The following is a 15,392-nucleotide window of genomic DNA, read 5'->3' as shown; positions in this document are numbered from 1 at the left end:
AAACATGCCTTGATACTGGTGTACATGTTTTTTTTTTTTTTGCCGTATAAGAATAAAGTGCAATTGCACATCCATTACATTAGGTGGCAGTGGTGCTCTCTTTCTTTTTTTTGTTTTCAGGCAAGTGGATGTACTTCAAATCTTTTTTTTTTGTGATAGACTAAAAAAACAAATAAATTCATTTATTTCATTCTTCTTTTTTTTTTTTATTTAAGGACGGGCATAGGAAATTAGCATTAGCTACAAATGGTGTGTTGCTGTGCATTAGTGATTGTTTTTCATTCGTCTATGTTGTGGCATCTGTCCCTATTCAAATCAACATGAAAAATTTTTCTGCATTACAAAATAGATGTATTTTTCTCAAAATTTTACATACCATTACAGAACACCATGATGACAATCAAAATTTTTTAGTGGGATTTTTTTGTGCTAATTTATTAAAAGTAAAACTAAGAAATATTATGGGGAATTTGAAGACAAATGACCTAGAAGTGCGTTTTCAAAATGCTAGGTGTGTTTATTTAATGGAAGTCAGTCAGTCACATGTTTCAATTGTACACAGAAGTGTTAACAAGGCTAAATTCAAGTAGAAGAAGGTGGAGATGAGGTCAAAACTCATCTTTGATGTTAAAGTGCGGTTGGTCCTCCGGCTTGAAGTCCTCGTTGGGACTCCCGTCCTGGTTGAGGATACGTGCGGCCGTGTAGCCCACGATGGGGTACTTGGCTTTGTACGTACCCTCGAAGATGCTCTCTAGGGACCGCAGCTGCTCCGCCGTCAGGCCCGACTGTCGTGGAAAAGATGGGAGAAAAAGAAAAACATTACCTCCGCGGGTCTTTCAGCGTTATTCTTGCTAACAATGTTGAATAAAACCTCCTTGGTGGAGGTAATTGAAGGGTGCAGTAAAGTTGTGCAACGCTCACGATATCTGATGTCAGGTCTTCTGCCTCGAGCGACATCTTGGCCACGGCTCGAGTGGAGTCCTTGCCCACTAGTGCGTTGTATGGCCCGTTATTGCCGTAAAACTCTGAAACAGGAGGAAAATTCGAATTAAATGCATTTTCCACTTTTTTTTCTCCCCGTGTGTCTGTTCTGCTTCAAGGTTATTATAGTTAATAATAATAAAAAATAAACGAAATAACTATAACTAAAATGGGGGGCCAGGTTGTTGGGGGGGAGGGGGCAGAAAAATAAATAAATAAATAAGTGTCAAGAAAAGAAAAAAAACATTCTGAGTAACAGAAAAAACTACTACAAAAAACGGGAAAAATCTATAAAACTTTGAAAAACACTAAATTTAAAAAACAATCCGAAGTCCAAAAACTATTTCTAAAAAAAAAAAATCCCCCGAACCCACCTGATAATTTTAACAAATGACAGGGTTTTTTTGTGTGTTTTTTTGTAGTTTATGGCAAACAACTCATTTAAATACAGCTAAAAAAATATGACAAAATGTGTGTGTACAATGTTTAATTGGTCAGGAACTTTATATAAGGACTAACAGGTGTTCCCACCTTTCCGCACCTTTTCCTTTAGTGACGTCGAAAACCACCCCTTTTATCGCCATGTAGATGGGCTCGCCCTCCTGTGACAGTGACATCCTTTTTTAGCGAGCATACTTTTTCTACCCTGGTTGCTCAACAAGTTGTACGTACGCGCTTGCCGTCATACCTCCGGAGCTCCTCCTCAGTAAATAATCTCACGGGTTTGGTGGCCGCTTTGTACTTTAACTTGTCTGCTAAAGACACATTTAATAGCGCCACAAGCAGCACAATAGCGGAGCTTGTCGCTGTTGCCATGGTAGAACTCTTGTTTGTGTCTTTCGGCCGGATCCGGAAGTAGCAAGGCTCATTGCCAATTGTTACTTCCTTGTCACTTCTATATATGGTCATTGGTGCGTTTAATGAAGAAGAAAATACGGGAATTATGAGCGCTTATTTGGCACGGCCTAAACATTGTACAGTACTTTAATGATTTAATTTCCATATTATGGCAAACCTTTAACATTTAAAAGTGAGTGTCATTGTAAAATGGTGTCTAAACATTGTAGATAACGTACTCCTTTTCAATAGTTGAAATTCAAGTTAAATGCAATGCCATTGTGACTAGTTGAAACAACAGGTAGCAATAATTGGTACTTCAGTTTTGCCTAGTCAAAACGGAACTACAGATAATCTGCAACGTCATTTTGTCCAGGACAAACGACGCCACTTTTACAATTCATTTGTTTGGGGTTTGTCATTAACAGAGTTGACCGCACAGACCTTTTACCTACCTAGAGCCCTAAATAAATGTTATTAGTTCGATTTTTGTGTTTTTTTTGCTAGGCTGATTATTTTTCGCATATCATATTTATCACGTGCTACTATCAAGTCATAATGACCGTTTGAACAAATGTGACAAAAAGGGATTTTGTACATTCAAACGTTCTTCTCCTAATAAGGGCAATCACTGGAGAGGGGAACGCAATTGTGTGGCGGATAAATAGTAGTTAATTTGGGGAAATTTAGTTAAAAAGTCTTCACACTGCAGTACAGTATTACGCACATATGGGACTTCAATATACTGTATTAGCCACAAAGTCATTAATTTTATTATTTTTTATGTTCGAATGGCCAAATACAATGAAGTCCTTGTTCAGCTTTAATTCCATGAGATCAGTATTTAAATTGAAAACTATTGGTATATCTCCAAGCAGCAAATTACTGAGGCGTCCTCACCCATCGCTCCACTTTGTCACATCCAATATGGCAGCGACATGGACGTACAATTCAGATTCCAAGGAGGTGTCTAAAAGACGTCTTTTATTGATGTTTTTACAAAGTCAGCATTTTTCAAACAGGATATGCCAAGTTACAGTACCATCCTGAAAATGTAACCGAATAACAATCTACACAGTGTAAATGTGTTTGTCAAACTTCTGGATTCCTCTTATACAGCTCGTAGGCAAACTCCTCCGTGTGCGCATAGTCCTTGCTGACGCCAATGTAATCGATCTCCAGCTGGAAGGGACCGTCCACTTTATCTCCAAGGGTAAATCCGATAGTGTTAATCTGTACGATGTAAAAAAAGAAACGAAAACGTTTTTATTCAAAAAGTAATATTTGATGGCTGACAGCACCCGTAATTCTCAGTATCGTTACCTTACCACGAGTTGTACAGTACATGGGCTCCCTCTAGTGGACCATGAAACAATAACTTGCTGTTTAATCTTTTTAATAACTGTTTTAAAATATGTATATTTTTATTATTATTTATTGAACTTGCAATGTATAGTAGTATATTATAATTCAATCATTATGTAAAGTTCATACTGTCCATAATGTTACAGTGGCTTTAATATAAAATTATTATAATATTAACAGCAATATTACCTTGCCTCTTGACTATGACATATTAAGTAAAGTAACACTAGCACTTTACCAATAAATGATTAAACTAATCTTTTGGCAAGTAAACAATATAATACATGTTACATTATTAGCTGCATCGGGAAGTTTTGCTTTCACTTTCAACTGCGCTAGGTGCATTCAAGTACTGCCGGCAAAACAGGACATCCAAACGCAATTGAAAAAACTAAACACTCAATGAATTCCACCAGATGGCGCAAAAATAATACTTTCATTGCTTTGGCCTGAGCACAAAAAACTGCCAATGGGCGAGAATTTCAGCAAAAGTTCAAATCTGCTAATATGCAGGAGTTCTCTGTATATATCAGTTGGATGATCTTTAACTCATTTACTTCATTTTCACTGACGCAACCCCCTTCGCTCCCGGCTGTTATATACTAGACTTTGACTGATTTTGCCAGGCCCACAGAATATTGTGTTCTATTGCTATAAAAACATGGAACCAAAGGAAAGATTAGAGTCCCTTCTTTTATCAGGAAAAAAAAAGTATATTTCTATCTGTTTCCGTTTTGCAGCAATTAGCTAAGCTATATAGCTAAGTTTCATCGTTATACGCAAATCTGTTGAAAACAGTGGGGGAAAGAGCTTGTTGCAACATGGCCTTGGTTGTTCTCTTATACTCTGCTGCCACCTGCTGGCCGTTTTCGTAAACAACTACCATTGCTTTAAGCAACCTCTTCAGGTCAGAGGCTGCAATCGAAGCCTTCTGTATGCGTTAGCATAAAAAAAAAAAAAAAATACGTTTTAGGGGCCAATTTAAAATAGAATGTTTTGATACATTTTTGGGAGCAAATGGGTCAAAACTACGACATGTTTTAATTCTAGCTATAGTAATTGATTAGTATTTGTAATGAACTTGAATAGCAATGTGTACCTTGTCCATCCAGAGAGGATGCTGATCATCCTGAACTCTTCCCCGATGTGTGAGGAAAAACTTTGAAAAGGGAATCTGCAAAGACGATCGATTTTATTATTAAGTAACAACATCTGAGCTATTTCTTATTTCCCCGTGCATCACGCATTGTACCTTGACCTCCTGCCAGTAGGGCCCCCCTCTGGTATACAGGAAGTAGCTATATATGTCGTCTTTCTGGTGCGAGAAGTAGGTCTCGGTGCCGATGATGATCACCCACGGCCGGCCGTCACCGCGCACGCGCAGATTCAGCGTGTTGAAGCCGCTCCAGTCGTAGTGTTTCTTTCTGTCAAATGATGCCTTGGTTGGAGATGTAAGCATAGTGTGTTAGTACTTTTGCACAAAATATGAAATTTAAGTACTAACCAGCAGTTGCTTGGTGCGCATGCTGCAGTAGCCACTGTAGCGTGTCTCTCCATCCTTAGGGGGCGTCGTTCTCAGCGACCCAGAAAGAAAACACGTGTTATTGTTCCTCCCGAGCTTCAAGTCGACCTCACTCTGGCCTCCTATCTCACGATCCGATGACACGACCCACTGCTCCAGGCTCTCTGGCCCTCGGAACTCCCACACCACCTGGTTCTGCTCCAGCAAGTGTTCCGAGAGGGGCTTCCCCTGGGGGCCCACCCAGCGGTCAAAGAATTCCCTTTTCAGCAGTGTCATGTGCTTGACAATGCCGTCCAAGCCTTTGGAGAAGCTGAAGTTGATTTTCTGCCACGGAGGCTTGTCTTCTATGGGCTTGCCGGGCCTTCTGTACTCGCCCCGGGTCACGCTTCGACTGAGCACAGGACGGAGAAGGTGCTGATGTTGGAGGCGTCTCAAAAGCCTCATCGAAGGAAGTCGAAGAACGCTGGACATTGTGTTATGTGAGATGAGATGTGGACAGTTTACTGCTGGGAGGCAAAACATGGAAGTTGAGGGTGTGATCAGAATAGAGCGAGAGAGGGTTGGTCCTTTTCATTCTTTTCTTTTTTTTTTTTTAAATACAAGTACCTACGACAAAACGTGTGTGTGTGTTTTATTGCAAACGCCCTCTTTAAATGCGTAAATCCGGATCTAGTCTGATTGTGTTTCGCATTAACAATTTGATCAACGCCGATGAAAACTCCATCATATGTTAACATAATGAATGAATAATGAATGTTTTATTTGCTCCGATTTGACATTATTTTGCACTTACCATTCTGATGCCGTATGACACAGGTTTGCTTGGGTCACGTTGTCCTTGGATTGTTTCAAATTATTTTTGTACGTACTTGATCCATGCCGCATACCATATATGAAACTCTGGAAAACTTCAAATTAATAATGAAAGCTTGTGAAACTCACGTTGAACGATAAAAAGATTTGGTCGACTTCGATAGAAGGTACAGGGATAACATGTGTGCACCATCTATTTGTTTCCGGAAAGATATGTTGATTGATGACAATGATTCCAGCTATTACATTTATGTATTTAGTTTATTCTTGACGTAAATAAATACAATTAACTACATGATACGTATCCAAAAATCTATATTTAGCTTTTGAATGTTTGGCTTCATCTATAAAAGCTCATGTTGACGACATGTGTGCACCAACTATTTGTGTCCGGAAGGAGGCAAGGCAAGGAACAGCTCTCGTTATCTGTTTATTTAGATTATCCAGGAAATAATTTAATACATGCAACTATCTGACATTAATAAAAAAAAAATTAAAAAAAAAAAGCTTATTAAAAAATAACGTAATTTCTACCGAACACACACTAGAGAACACTGGATTAGTTTAATTTTTTTTATTTTTGCCCGATCTCTCAACCGTTCTCAACGCGTCTGGACAGATTTTTTTTTTTTTAAAGGATATCGATAAAATCAATAACGTTACACAATTTGAACTGTGTCATATTATTTTCTTTATGCAAGACGAGTAATTCTCTATTTCAGTGTGCCAAATGCAGGAACAGTCAACACTCATTCTCATGATTTATTAATGAATTAAAAACACAAATGTGCTCGAAAACAAGTTAAGACATTGCTTGATACTTGTTCGTTTAATTTTAATATCTTGTTTCTTCAATTGGATGTAAATTTGAACGCCTAATTTTAAATGCAAAATGTGACGTTATTGATAGCGCGCATGATCAGTGACGCCTTGGATCCAGCGATACTATTAATTTTATCCAGGATGTAATTTTATGAAAGTAGTCATATGATACGAATTCAAAAAAAATTATTTCATTTTTGTAACTAATTGCCTTTTCAGCCGAACGTGCGAAACTTGATTCTCGGGACAAATCTGACGTCATGACAGCGCGCATGCTCAATGGCGCCTGATTACTGACTTGACCCCCCCACCTCCTCCTTTAACCCCGCCTCCTCAGCTAACATAAGGCGACACCACCGCGGTAGTGGTGGTTTTAGCAGCTTAGCTTGGCCCACTGTGCACGTTGTAACCATGGTGAACGTAAAGAAGCGGAAAGGTCGCGTCGTTATCGACTCGGACTCCGAGGACAGCGCCAGCGACGACAACTTAGATCAGGTGATGGGCCTTGCAAGTTGTCAACACTTTGGTGCTGGGAAACGAATGTATGCTAAGTAGTTAGCTCATTTTGGCCTCCTTCTCGGAGGGAGGATAAAAACAACCGAACGTAGGCTCATCCTGTGAAAATTCTCCTACAGTAGCGCCACAAAGTCTACTAAATTGTTTGTTGTTTGACAAGTTTTATCGCACTTTGTCCATATTATACCAAATACGCTACGCGTGTCAACAGAAGAGCAGTGTTAGCTTAATGATGCTAAAGCTAAGGTGAACGTTTCAGAGGCTGCACCCTTGTGATAACTACTAATATTTTAAGTGTGGTAATCACTTTGATCGTGTGTTTATATAGTCCGTCTAAGCATTGTGACCAAGCTGGCTTGAGTATGACATGTCTGTAGTGATGTTTTCTACTCCTACTACCGCTGCTGATGGCGGCGCCTCGTCTTAAATAGCAAACCTTAACGCTGCGGTGACGTCACCGACGTGCTATTTTGGTGCGTTGTTGTCAAACAAGAGCGAGCGACTTGACAAGAGTCGTAATCTTTCAAACGTCCCATTTGCAGTAATATTTCTTTATTGCTTATGCGGTTGTTGCATCTCAGCATAAATATCAACTATGGAAAGCCGTCCGAGCATAATGTATTCGATATCCTTGAACAGAGATGGAGTCAAGTCGCACATGTGCAAGTCTCAAGTAAGTTTTAAGTCCCAAACCTTGACGAATCCCGAGGCATTTCGTTTTGCGCATATTGGGTCATTCAATTAATCTCTTTATTTGTAGAGCACTTCAGAACAACTGCAGCTGTACCAATGTGCTGCGTACACGATAAAGATTGAACATCAAACATGAACCATAAGAGAAAAAAACAATAACACAGTAATAATAAATCAATACAATATTTTCTTAGTGAAATGTACTTTTTTTTTTTTAACTATACGTCCAACAATAATTAATCCATTGACATTTAACAACTAATTGATACAAGTTCAAGATGCCACTATATATATTGTGTTTTACAACAATACTTAGCTATAGTTATAATTTTATATGCATTGTCATCTTCACTGGTTCCCTTGTGACTCTTATCATCTTTCCACCCTCAGGAGTTGCTGTCATTGGCAAAGAGGAAGCGAGTGGACTCCGGTGAGCAGGAAGAGCCGGTGAGCAAACCAGCAGCGTCCACCGATTCCGAGACGTCAGACAGCGATGATGAGGTAGGACAGTCCTTGTTTGTTTCGTGTGACAAAATGAAGCTCTGGACCTGAAAGTGTTTTAATTGCCATTGCTTTGGTGTAGTGGACCGTTGGGGGCACCAAAGGGAAAAAGAAGGTAAAACAAGGAAAAGGTCCTGAAAAGAAAAATGCCACCAAGAAGAAGCTTCATAAGTCGACAGCATCTGGAAGCTCAGATGGAGCCAGCTCAGGGGAGAGCTCTGCGCCAGAGGAGGGTACGTCCAATCTCAAATTTCATCCATCCATCCATCTTCAACAAAATAGCAGCGCCAGCCACGCTAAGTTAGCATTTGCTTGACCCCCAATTATCCTGTCTTTGACTGACATCCCTACCATCAGATCCGAGAAAAAATGAAAGGCTTTCAATTAAATCATTTAAAAAAAAAAAAAATCTGTTTGGCTGCTCAAGTGACGGCTCATTGACTCCAATGCGAACAAAAATGGGATGATGCTCCACGTCTTTCCTCAGGCGAGGTGTCCGACTCGGAGAGCAACAGCTCCTCCTCCAGCTCGGATTCCGACTCGTCAGAGGACGACGTCTTCCGGGACGGCTACGACGACGACCTGATGGGCGACGCTGAGGACAGAGCGCGGTTGGAGCAGATGACGGAGAAGGAGCGCGAGCAGGAGCTCTTCAACAGGATCGAGAAGAGGGAGGTGCTCAAGAGACGGTGAGGCTCAAGCAGTCACGTGGTGTGCTTTTTTTTTTTGTTTGTTTTGTTGCTATTATAGTTCCTTCATAACTTTTGGTTAAAAAAAAAAAAAAAAGCACCAGGATACTTCCAGTAGAAGTAAGCGATGGCCCACTGCTGGTTTAAAAGGTTTAGGGATGCTTCGGTTTCCTTCAAAAATTGATCCAGCCGAAAGTTATCAGTAGGGATCGGCACCAAAATTCCTCGTAGTAAATTGCCCCGGGTCTGAATTATTCACTTTCTTTGTTGATGATGACTCTACCCCCTTAAAAAAAAAAAAAAAAAACAGCCCATATGTGACCTCATGGTAAATAAATGTGTATTCACTTGATATGTTTTTTTTTTTTTTGGGAAAAGGTTTGAAATAAAGAAGAAACTGAAGACGGCAAAGAAGAAGGAGAAAGAGGAGAAGAAGAAGAAGCAAGAAGAAGAGCAGGAAAAACGCAAACTATCTCAGGTTCAAGACACACAAGTGGTGAGTGCCAAACCAAGGTCCTTTGACATTTATGGCGGACTCTGACCTTGAATTTGACCTTGGTGTTAAAGACCATTTTTGTTTGATACCCACTTCTGTCCAATAAAGAAATGAACCACTGAAGTCATCTTTCACAATAATAATAAAAAATACTAAGTCTTTAAATAGAAAAAAAAATGTCGAGGTGCTCATGTTATATCTCCTAAACATCTGCAGGTGATGTCACATAACAAGGAACGGCGGTCCAAGCGCGACGAGAAACTCGACAAAAAGTCTCAGGCTATGGAAGAGCTGAAAGCCGAGCGAGAGAAGAAGAAGAACAAAACGGGTCAGTGGAATCTGTGTGTTTTTGTGTCGTTGATCCGAAACTTCACCTGATCCATAACGCGTGAAAAAGAGCCGATTTTTTTATTATTATTATTAATCGATCGAAATCATGACACTTTTTTTTTTTTTTTTTTTCAATCCTCCTTACGTTTGGCCGAGCAGCAGAACTTCTGGCCAAACGCGAGCCCCTGAAGACCAGCGAGGTGTACTCTGATGACGAAGAGGAGGAAGAGGAAGACGACGACGACAAGTCCTCTGTCAAGAGCGACAGGAGTTCACGCTCCTCCTCGTTCGACGACGACGACGAGTGAGTGTCGTTTCCGACCCCCCCCCCGCTGAGCCAAGCCCTCTTTACATCCCGAGTAAGCGCGGCCGTCTTTGTTTTGACAGAAAAGAAGAAACGCCGCCTAAATCGCAGCCCGTGTCGCTGCCCGATGAGCTCAACCGGATCCGCCTGTCCCGACATAAGTTGGAGCGCTGGTGCCACATGCCCTTCTTTGCTAAAACCGTCACCGGTTGCTTCGTCAGGATCGGCATCGGGAATAGCAGCAGTAAACCAGTCTACAGGGTAAAGTGAAAAATTACATCCTTAACCTTTCTTCATTTTTTTAAAAATATTTTCAGTTTGTCCAAAGCCATTATTGACAACATGCAGTCTTTTGAACTTTTGCTTCTTTTACTGTATTATATTTTTCACATCAGTTCTTGTCTTAATTATAGTATAGGCATTCATTTTTTTAACACTTCAATTTCCACTTTTGTTTTACATTATGTGTAGGTTGTGAAACAACATTAAAAAAAATAAAGTACATTGTTGGGTCTGATATTACAGATCCCCTTAGTTACCGACCGTGCACAAAGGAAAAAGGAGGCAGAAGCTGCTTGTTTGTCTTAATGCAACCGCGGCTGGGAGAGGAGAGGAGACGTGAGACCTTAACTCACGCTCGGCTCCGTCCGACTCTCTCTCTCCTCCCCCGGCCACCTCGTCGCTTTTATTACAGTTAAGTTTCAGTTTCGTTTCATATAAACATGGTTAAGTTTCTGTTTTCATATGTCATGGAAAAATACAAAACATTAGAGAAAGTTGAGCGGCGCCTCTAAACGACAGTTGATAATATAAAAACATAAAAATATATACAGGATATTCTTTAAAATACACATAATGTTAAGACTACTGTTTTAAGCAACTTCACACACATACATATTCTCTGCCATTTAAAAAAAAAAAAATATATATATATATATTTTTTTTAAAAACTAAAATTACAGTCTTTTCACAGTCAGCAGAGAAAAATGTAAACATAAATGTAGTTCTTCTCTGTGGTCACCAGAGAGTCTCTTAATTTTAAAATTTTAAAAATTCATTTATTTTCTTCATTGGAGTGTAGTCAGCCATTAAACTACAAATATTACATGAAATTGTCCCCTTCTCCAAAAGAATGATAGATGAAGAATGGTGATAAATAAATAACAAATAAATAAATATGTATAATCAGGGATGTGATTTTTCCGCTAATTCGCGGAATTCCGCTTTTTTTACCCCCCCCCCCCCAAAAAAAATCTAATTTGTTTTTTTTTTTTTTTTAGTAGTTCATTGTGTATGCACATGACTCCGACAGATAACATCTTCTGCTATAACAAAGACATTTGTGGTATGCTCTAATATGAGTTACTTTTCATTTGGTCATGATATAATTATTTGTTCATGCTCTCCCCCCCCCCCCCCCCCCCCCCACTGGGCACTGCCCTGGACCTAGCTGGGTGCCAGTGGCCCCCAGACCCCCGGCTAAATTTTCAGATAATTTCACTTTGGTCAAATCACATCCCTGTATAATAATAGATCAATAAAAAAATAATGTGGAAAACATTAAGACAATTTAATTTGTTGACTGTATATTTAAAAAAAAAAAAAAAACGCAAATAAGAATTAAGAAAAAAAAATGCCTGTTTCAGTTGACCTGTAGTCTCCGCGATAGAGCCAAAATGAACAATTTGATGTAAATATTATGTATGTATTGACATTGAAATTGAATTTAACTGAATTCATCTCATCAGTGTTGCTTGGCGAGCGCCGGGCCTTAGACCTTAAACCTTAAACCTGCACATATGCTATTATGGCAGAATTCTAATGTACTTCCACTACTGTGTGCGAAGGTCGCTGAAATTATGGATGTGGTGGAGACGGCGAAAGTTTACCAACTGGGCACGACGCGGACAAATAAAGGCTTACAATTACGGTAAGTAAACGAGTCACGGCATGCTGCATGTTTTTTTTTTTAAAGTACAATACTGTATACAATTATTTTTCTAATTAATATGTAGGAACAGATTAATGCTATATCAATTCCTTTCAGTTGAGAAAGATGATTTGAGTTACAAACTCTGTCACCGTACAAATTAAACACTCAAGTCAAAGCACCCGCGTAAAAGTTTATTACAATTATTTTTCTAATTCATATGTAGGAACAGATTAATGCTATATCAATTCCTTTCAGTTGAGAAAGATGATTTGAGTTACAAACTCGGTCACCGTACAAATGAAACACTTAAGTGAAAGCACCCGCGTAAAAGTTTATTATTTTGTTATCCTGTCATCGTATTCGTCAGGCACGGCGGCGACATGCGCGTCTTCCGACTGGAGTTTGTGTCCAACCAGGAGTTCACGGAGAACGAATTCATGAAGTGGAAAGAGGCGGTGAGTTGGGATGTGAACGACAAAACCACCGCCACCCAAGATGGCGTCTTCATTCTCGCTCTGTCCGCCTTGTCGCCAGATGATTATTGCCGGCATGCAAGTGCCGACGCTGGACGAGATCACCAAAAAGGAGCAGTCCATCAAAGAAGCCATGAACTACAAATTCAATGACAAAGACATAGAGGATGTCAGTCCTTTTTTTTTTCTTTTCTGTACTCTCGATCATTTTCGAGCCTCTTAGGACTAAAACCGTCATCACTGTCTCTCTGGCTTTTGCCCTCTTTTGTTGCAGATCGTCAAAGAGAAGGACAGATTCCGAAAAGCACCACCAAACTATGCCATGAAGAAAACTCAGTTACTTAAAGATAAGGTAGGAGTCACTTTACATGCTGTAAGGGGCTCAATGTAGTACGTTCAAGGTGTATAAACATTAAATACTTCATTCGCTTACCACTAGAGGGAGCCATTTTATCCCAATTTGGGAATCACTGAGGAATAAGCGGTTGAGAATATTTATGGATGGTATAGAGTTAATCACTAGAGGATGTTTTTTTTTTTTTTTTTTTTTCTCGAAGGCCATGGCGGAGGAGAGCGGTGATGGCGACAAAGTGAAGGTCATCCAGGACGAGTTGAATGAGTTGGAGGAGCGAGCGGAGGCGCTGGACAGGCAGAGAACCAAAAACATCTCCGCCATCAGGTTTGAAGGCTTTTACATATTAATTTGTGTTGCTGGGTTTTCTGCAAAATTTGACACAGTTGTGCATATTTTTGTGTGCAGCTACATCAATCAGAGGAACAGAAGCTGGAACATTGTCGAATCAGAAAAAGCTTTGGTGGTAGGTGACCTCGTCGTGTATGCGAAAATGCAATCCAATAACAGTGCAGAAAGGTTTTAAATTGTTTGTTCTGATAGGCCGAGGGACAAAATGCCAAAAATCAACAAATGGACCCGTTCACTCGGAGACAATGCAAACCCACCATGGTGTCAAACGTAAGGCTTCTATGCATATGCCACATGACATATATTTATATTTGTGTGGACTCCTCATACTTGTGCTTATGTGGATCCCAAAGGCCAGAGACCCGTCAGTACACGCCGCCATTCTTGCTCACCTGAACCAGAAATACGGCTCTGGATCCACGCCGGACCCTTCTCCTCTTGAGAAGAACAAACAGGTCAGACACTCCCCCCCCCCCCCCCAAAAAAAAAAATCATGTCTTTGAATTTGAAGTATCAGTTTGGTTAAAAATGACAAATACCTCACAAGTTTGAAAAAAGGCGCAGAGTTAACTCATTCACTGCCATTGACGGCTATAAATGTAAAAAAATATATAATTTTAACTATTTCTATTAGTTTAACACTTTTTCCACTTTTGTTATCAAGAGTATGAAAACCTAAAAATTTTTTGTACATTTAGAACAGATATGAAATTTGTGATTAATCGTGAGTTAACTAGTTAAGTCATGCTATTAATTACGATTAAAAACTTTAATCGCCTGACACCCTGAATTATTTATCTTTTCTTTTTTTCTTTTTTTTTCATTCACTGCCATTGACGGCTATAAACGTCAAAATTTCATTTGAACTATTTCTTCTTAACATTTCCCCCCCCACTTTTGTTAACAAGAGTATAAAAACCTAGAATTTTATTATCGTACACTTAGAACCGATATAAAATTTGTGATTAATCATGAGTTAACTTGTGAAGTCATGCGATTAATTACAATTAAAAAATGTAATCGCATCTTGCTCCTAATTTTTTAATGATCTTTTTTTATTATTATTAATTTATGGCAGTGAATGAGTTAAGAGTGATAATGCGCTACATAAAAATCCTGAAAAAGGAGCATAGACGGACATTGCGACAGCAACGCGCTGAAAATGAAAAAAAACCTGAAGTCAATGTGTTACTTGAAAGCTTAAAAAGGAATGGGAAAATATTTTATTTACATTTACTATAGGGTCCCACGGACCCAAAGGACAAAGACGTAACCAAGCCAACCACTGACCTCTCCGAAGACTTATTCAAAGTTCATGATTTTGACGTGAAGATTGACCTTCAAGTTCCTAACGCAGGTAAGTGGAAGACCACCCACCCCCACCCACACTCCTACAATGGATGCTATGCTAAAGAACAATGCTAACGTGTGCACCGTCTCCCCTCATGCAGAAGCAAATTCTCTGTCGGTAAGCTCCAATTCGCTCCCGGTGAAAGACGGCGCCCCCCGCCGATCGCTCAACCTGGAGGACTACAAAAAGAGGAGGGGGCTCATCTGAAGACCACCACACTGCATGAGGAACAGGCTGTGAAAGAGCGTTTGTGTGTGTGTGTGTGTGAGAGTTCATCGGAGGTGTGAGTGTGCGACAACAGACTTTTTATCAGAGGACATACTGATCCAGACACGGTTTTGTCAATATTTCTTTTTTTTTTCCTGCATTGTTTATTTTAAGTGTTTTCTGAGATCCCCCCCCCCTGGCGCCCCTTCCCAAGAGAGAGAGAAGTCACTGGCGCTGGACAACACTATACTACATTGTTGTTTAAAGTTACTGGACACTTAATAAGTTTTGACCAGCAGCTAAAATACACTTTCTATACACCCTGTTCACAATGCCAGTCCTCCATGTTTTTCAAATATCTCCCAAAATGTAAATGGAGCGGGGGTACTGTTTGGTACATTATGACATCTGTCACTTTGTAAATGCTTTGAAGTTGGCCTGAGGTTGAAAAGTAAATGTGTTTTTGTTTAGTTGTTTTTTTTTTAATTGATGTTGCTTCATTCCTCTTGTATATCTTGTTAGGTTGCTTAACATGGTTTTTAAAAAAAGACGACAACAAAAACACCCTTGTCCTTAACTCCCAGAGCAGATTCTATTTGTTAATTGTCAATAGTCGGTTCCTGTATTGATGTGGCATGCCATGTAAATATGCATTTTGGAGTGAGTTCAGGAGGAAAAAAATAAAAAAGGCACTGTTTCATATATTTTCTCAATCCCCATTGATACGATAGATCCATATCCATACTAAATGAGAGGAGAAGAGCTTTGCAGTTTTTTATTTTTTATGTTTTTTATTTTCCGCAAAGGATATTACGTAAACCTTGTTAAATATGCGTCTTTTTTTCTGATCAGGCAC

At 39.6% G+C, this 15,392-nt stretch overlaps 3 protein-coding genes across 5 annotated transcripts; 1 reads left to right on the top strand and 2 right to left on the bottom strand.

The window, feature by feature from the left end:
- Window positions 1–505: 505 nt before the first annotated feature.
- Window positions 506–1,893, bottom strand: nenf (neudesin neurotrophic factor). 2 transcript variants are annotated; one of them, XM_077560012.1, is made up of 4 exons: window positions 1,654–1,893; window positions 1,523–1,583; window positions 922–1,025; window positions 506–785 (listed from the first exon to the last, which is right to left on the bottom strand). In XM_077560012.1, exons 1-4 carry the CDS (start codon window positions 1,888–1,890, stop codon window positions 609–611), a joined length of 579 nt encoding a protein of 192 aa, XP_077416138.1. In that variant the 5' UTR covers window positions 1,891–1,893; the 3' UTR covers window positions 506–608. The 2 variants fall into 2 exon arrangements, with proteins under 2 accessions (XP_077416138.1, XP_077416140.1); XM_077560014.1 differs by having other exon boundaries at window positions 1,670–1,818.
- An 875-nt stretch (window positions 1,894–2,768) lies between these two features.
- Window positions 2,769–5,894, bottom strand: ndufaf1 (NADH:ubiquinone oxidoreductase complex assembly factor 1). 2 transcript variants are annotated; one of them, XM_077560009.1, is made up of 5 exons: window positions 5,499–5,894; window positions 4,688–5,211; window positions 4,436–4,621; window positions 4,283–4,357; window positions 2,769–3,051 (listed from the first exon to the last, which is right to left on the bottom strand). In XM_077560009.1, the coding sequence occupies exons 2-5, from the start codon at window positions 5,174–5,176 to the stop codon at window positions 2,911–2,913; spliced, it is 891 nt and encodes a 296-aa protein (XP_077416135.1). In that variant the 5' UTR covers window positions 5,177–5,211; window positions 5,499–5,894; the 3' UTR covers window positions 2,769–2,910. The 2 variants fall into 2 exon arrangements, with proteins under 2 accessions (XP_077416135.1, XP_077416136.1); XM_077560010.1 differs by having other exon boundaries at window positions 4,688–5,208.
- A 773-nt stretch (window positions 5,895–6,667) lies between these two features.
- Window positions 6,668–15,238, top strand: rtf1 (RTF1 homolog, Paf1/RNA polymerase II complex component). Its single transcript, XM_077560004.1, has 18 exons — window positions 6,668–6,835; window positions 7,940–8,050; window positions 8,133–8,283; window positions 8,538–8,739; window positions 9,118–9,235; window positions 9,452–9,563; window positions 9,725–9,869; window positions 9,953–10,130; window positions 11,717–11,799; window positions 12,170–12,257; window positions 12,337–12,444; window positions 12,550–12,627; window positions 12,833–12,954; window positions 13,036–13,093; window positions 13,171–13,248; window positions 13,332–13,433; window positions 14,221–14,335; window positions 14,430–15,238. Exons 1-18 carry the CDS (start codon window positions 6,752–6,754, stop codon window positions 14,534–14,536), a joined length of 2,040 nt encoding a protein of 679 aa, XP_077416130.1. The 5' UTR covers window positions 6,668–6,751; the 3' UTR covers window positions 14,537–15,238.
- Window positions 15,239–15,392: the final 154 nt, after the last annotated feature.

This window comes from Vanacampus margaritifer, chromosome 1, assembly GCF_051991255.1.
Source record: "Vanacampus margaritifer isolate UIUO_Vmar chromosome 1, RoL_Vmar_1.0, whole genome shotgun sequence".
Classification (NCBI taxonomy): Eukaryota; Metazoa; Chordata; class Actinopteri; order Syngnathiformes; family Syngnathidae; genus Vanacampus; species Vanacampus margaritifer.
This window is presented reverse-complemented; position numbering and strand designations above follow the sequence as displayed.

Bases quoted from the DNA above. Each gene is read 5' to 3' on its own strand.
- nenf (XM_077560012.1), bottom strand. From the start codon at position 1,890: ATGACCATATATAGAAGTGACAAGGAAGTAACAATTGGCAATGAGCCT. The intron at 1,584-1,653 runs GTACGTACAACT...TCACTGTCACAG, and splicing joins GGAGGTATGACGGCAAGCGC to GAGGGCGAGCCCATCTACAT. The intron at 1,026-1,522 runs GTGCGGAAAGGT...CTCCTGTTTCAG, and splicing joins CGACGTCACTAAAGGAAAAG to AGTTTTACGGCAATAACGGG.
- ndufaf1 (XM_077560009.1), bottom strand. From the start codon at position 5,176: ATGTCCAGCGTTCTTCGACTTCCTTCGATGAGGCTTTTGAGACGCCTC. The intron at 4,622-4,687 runs GTTAGTACTTAA...TCTCCAACCAAG, and splicing joins TGCGCACCAAGCAACTGCTG to GCATCATTTGACAGAAAGAA. The intron at 4,358-4,435 runs GTACAATGCGTG...TCGTCTTTGCAG, and splicing joins CCTACTGGCAGGAGGTCAAG to ATTCCCTTTTCAAAGTTTTT.
- rtf1 (XM_077560004.1), top strand. From the start codon at position 6,752: ATGGTGAACGTAAAGAAGCGGAAAGGTCGCGTCGTTATCGACTCGGAC. The intron at 9,870-9,952 runs GTGAGTGTCGTT...TTGTTTTGACAG, and splicing joins TCGTTCGACGACGACGACGA to AAAAGAAGAAACGCCGCCTA. The intron at 13,249-13,331 runs GTAAGGCTTCTA...TGGATCCCAAAG, and splicing joins AACCCACCATGGTGTCAAAC to GCCAGAGACCCGTCAGTACA.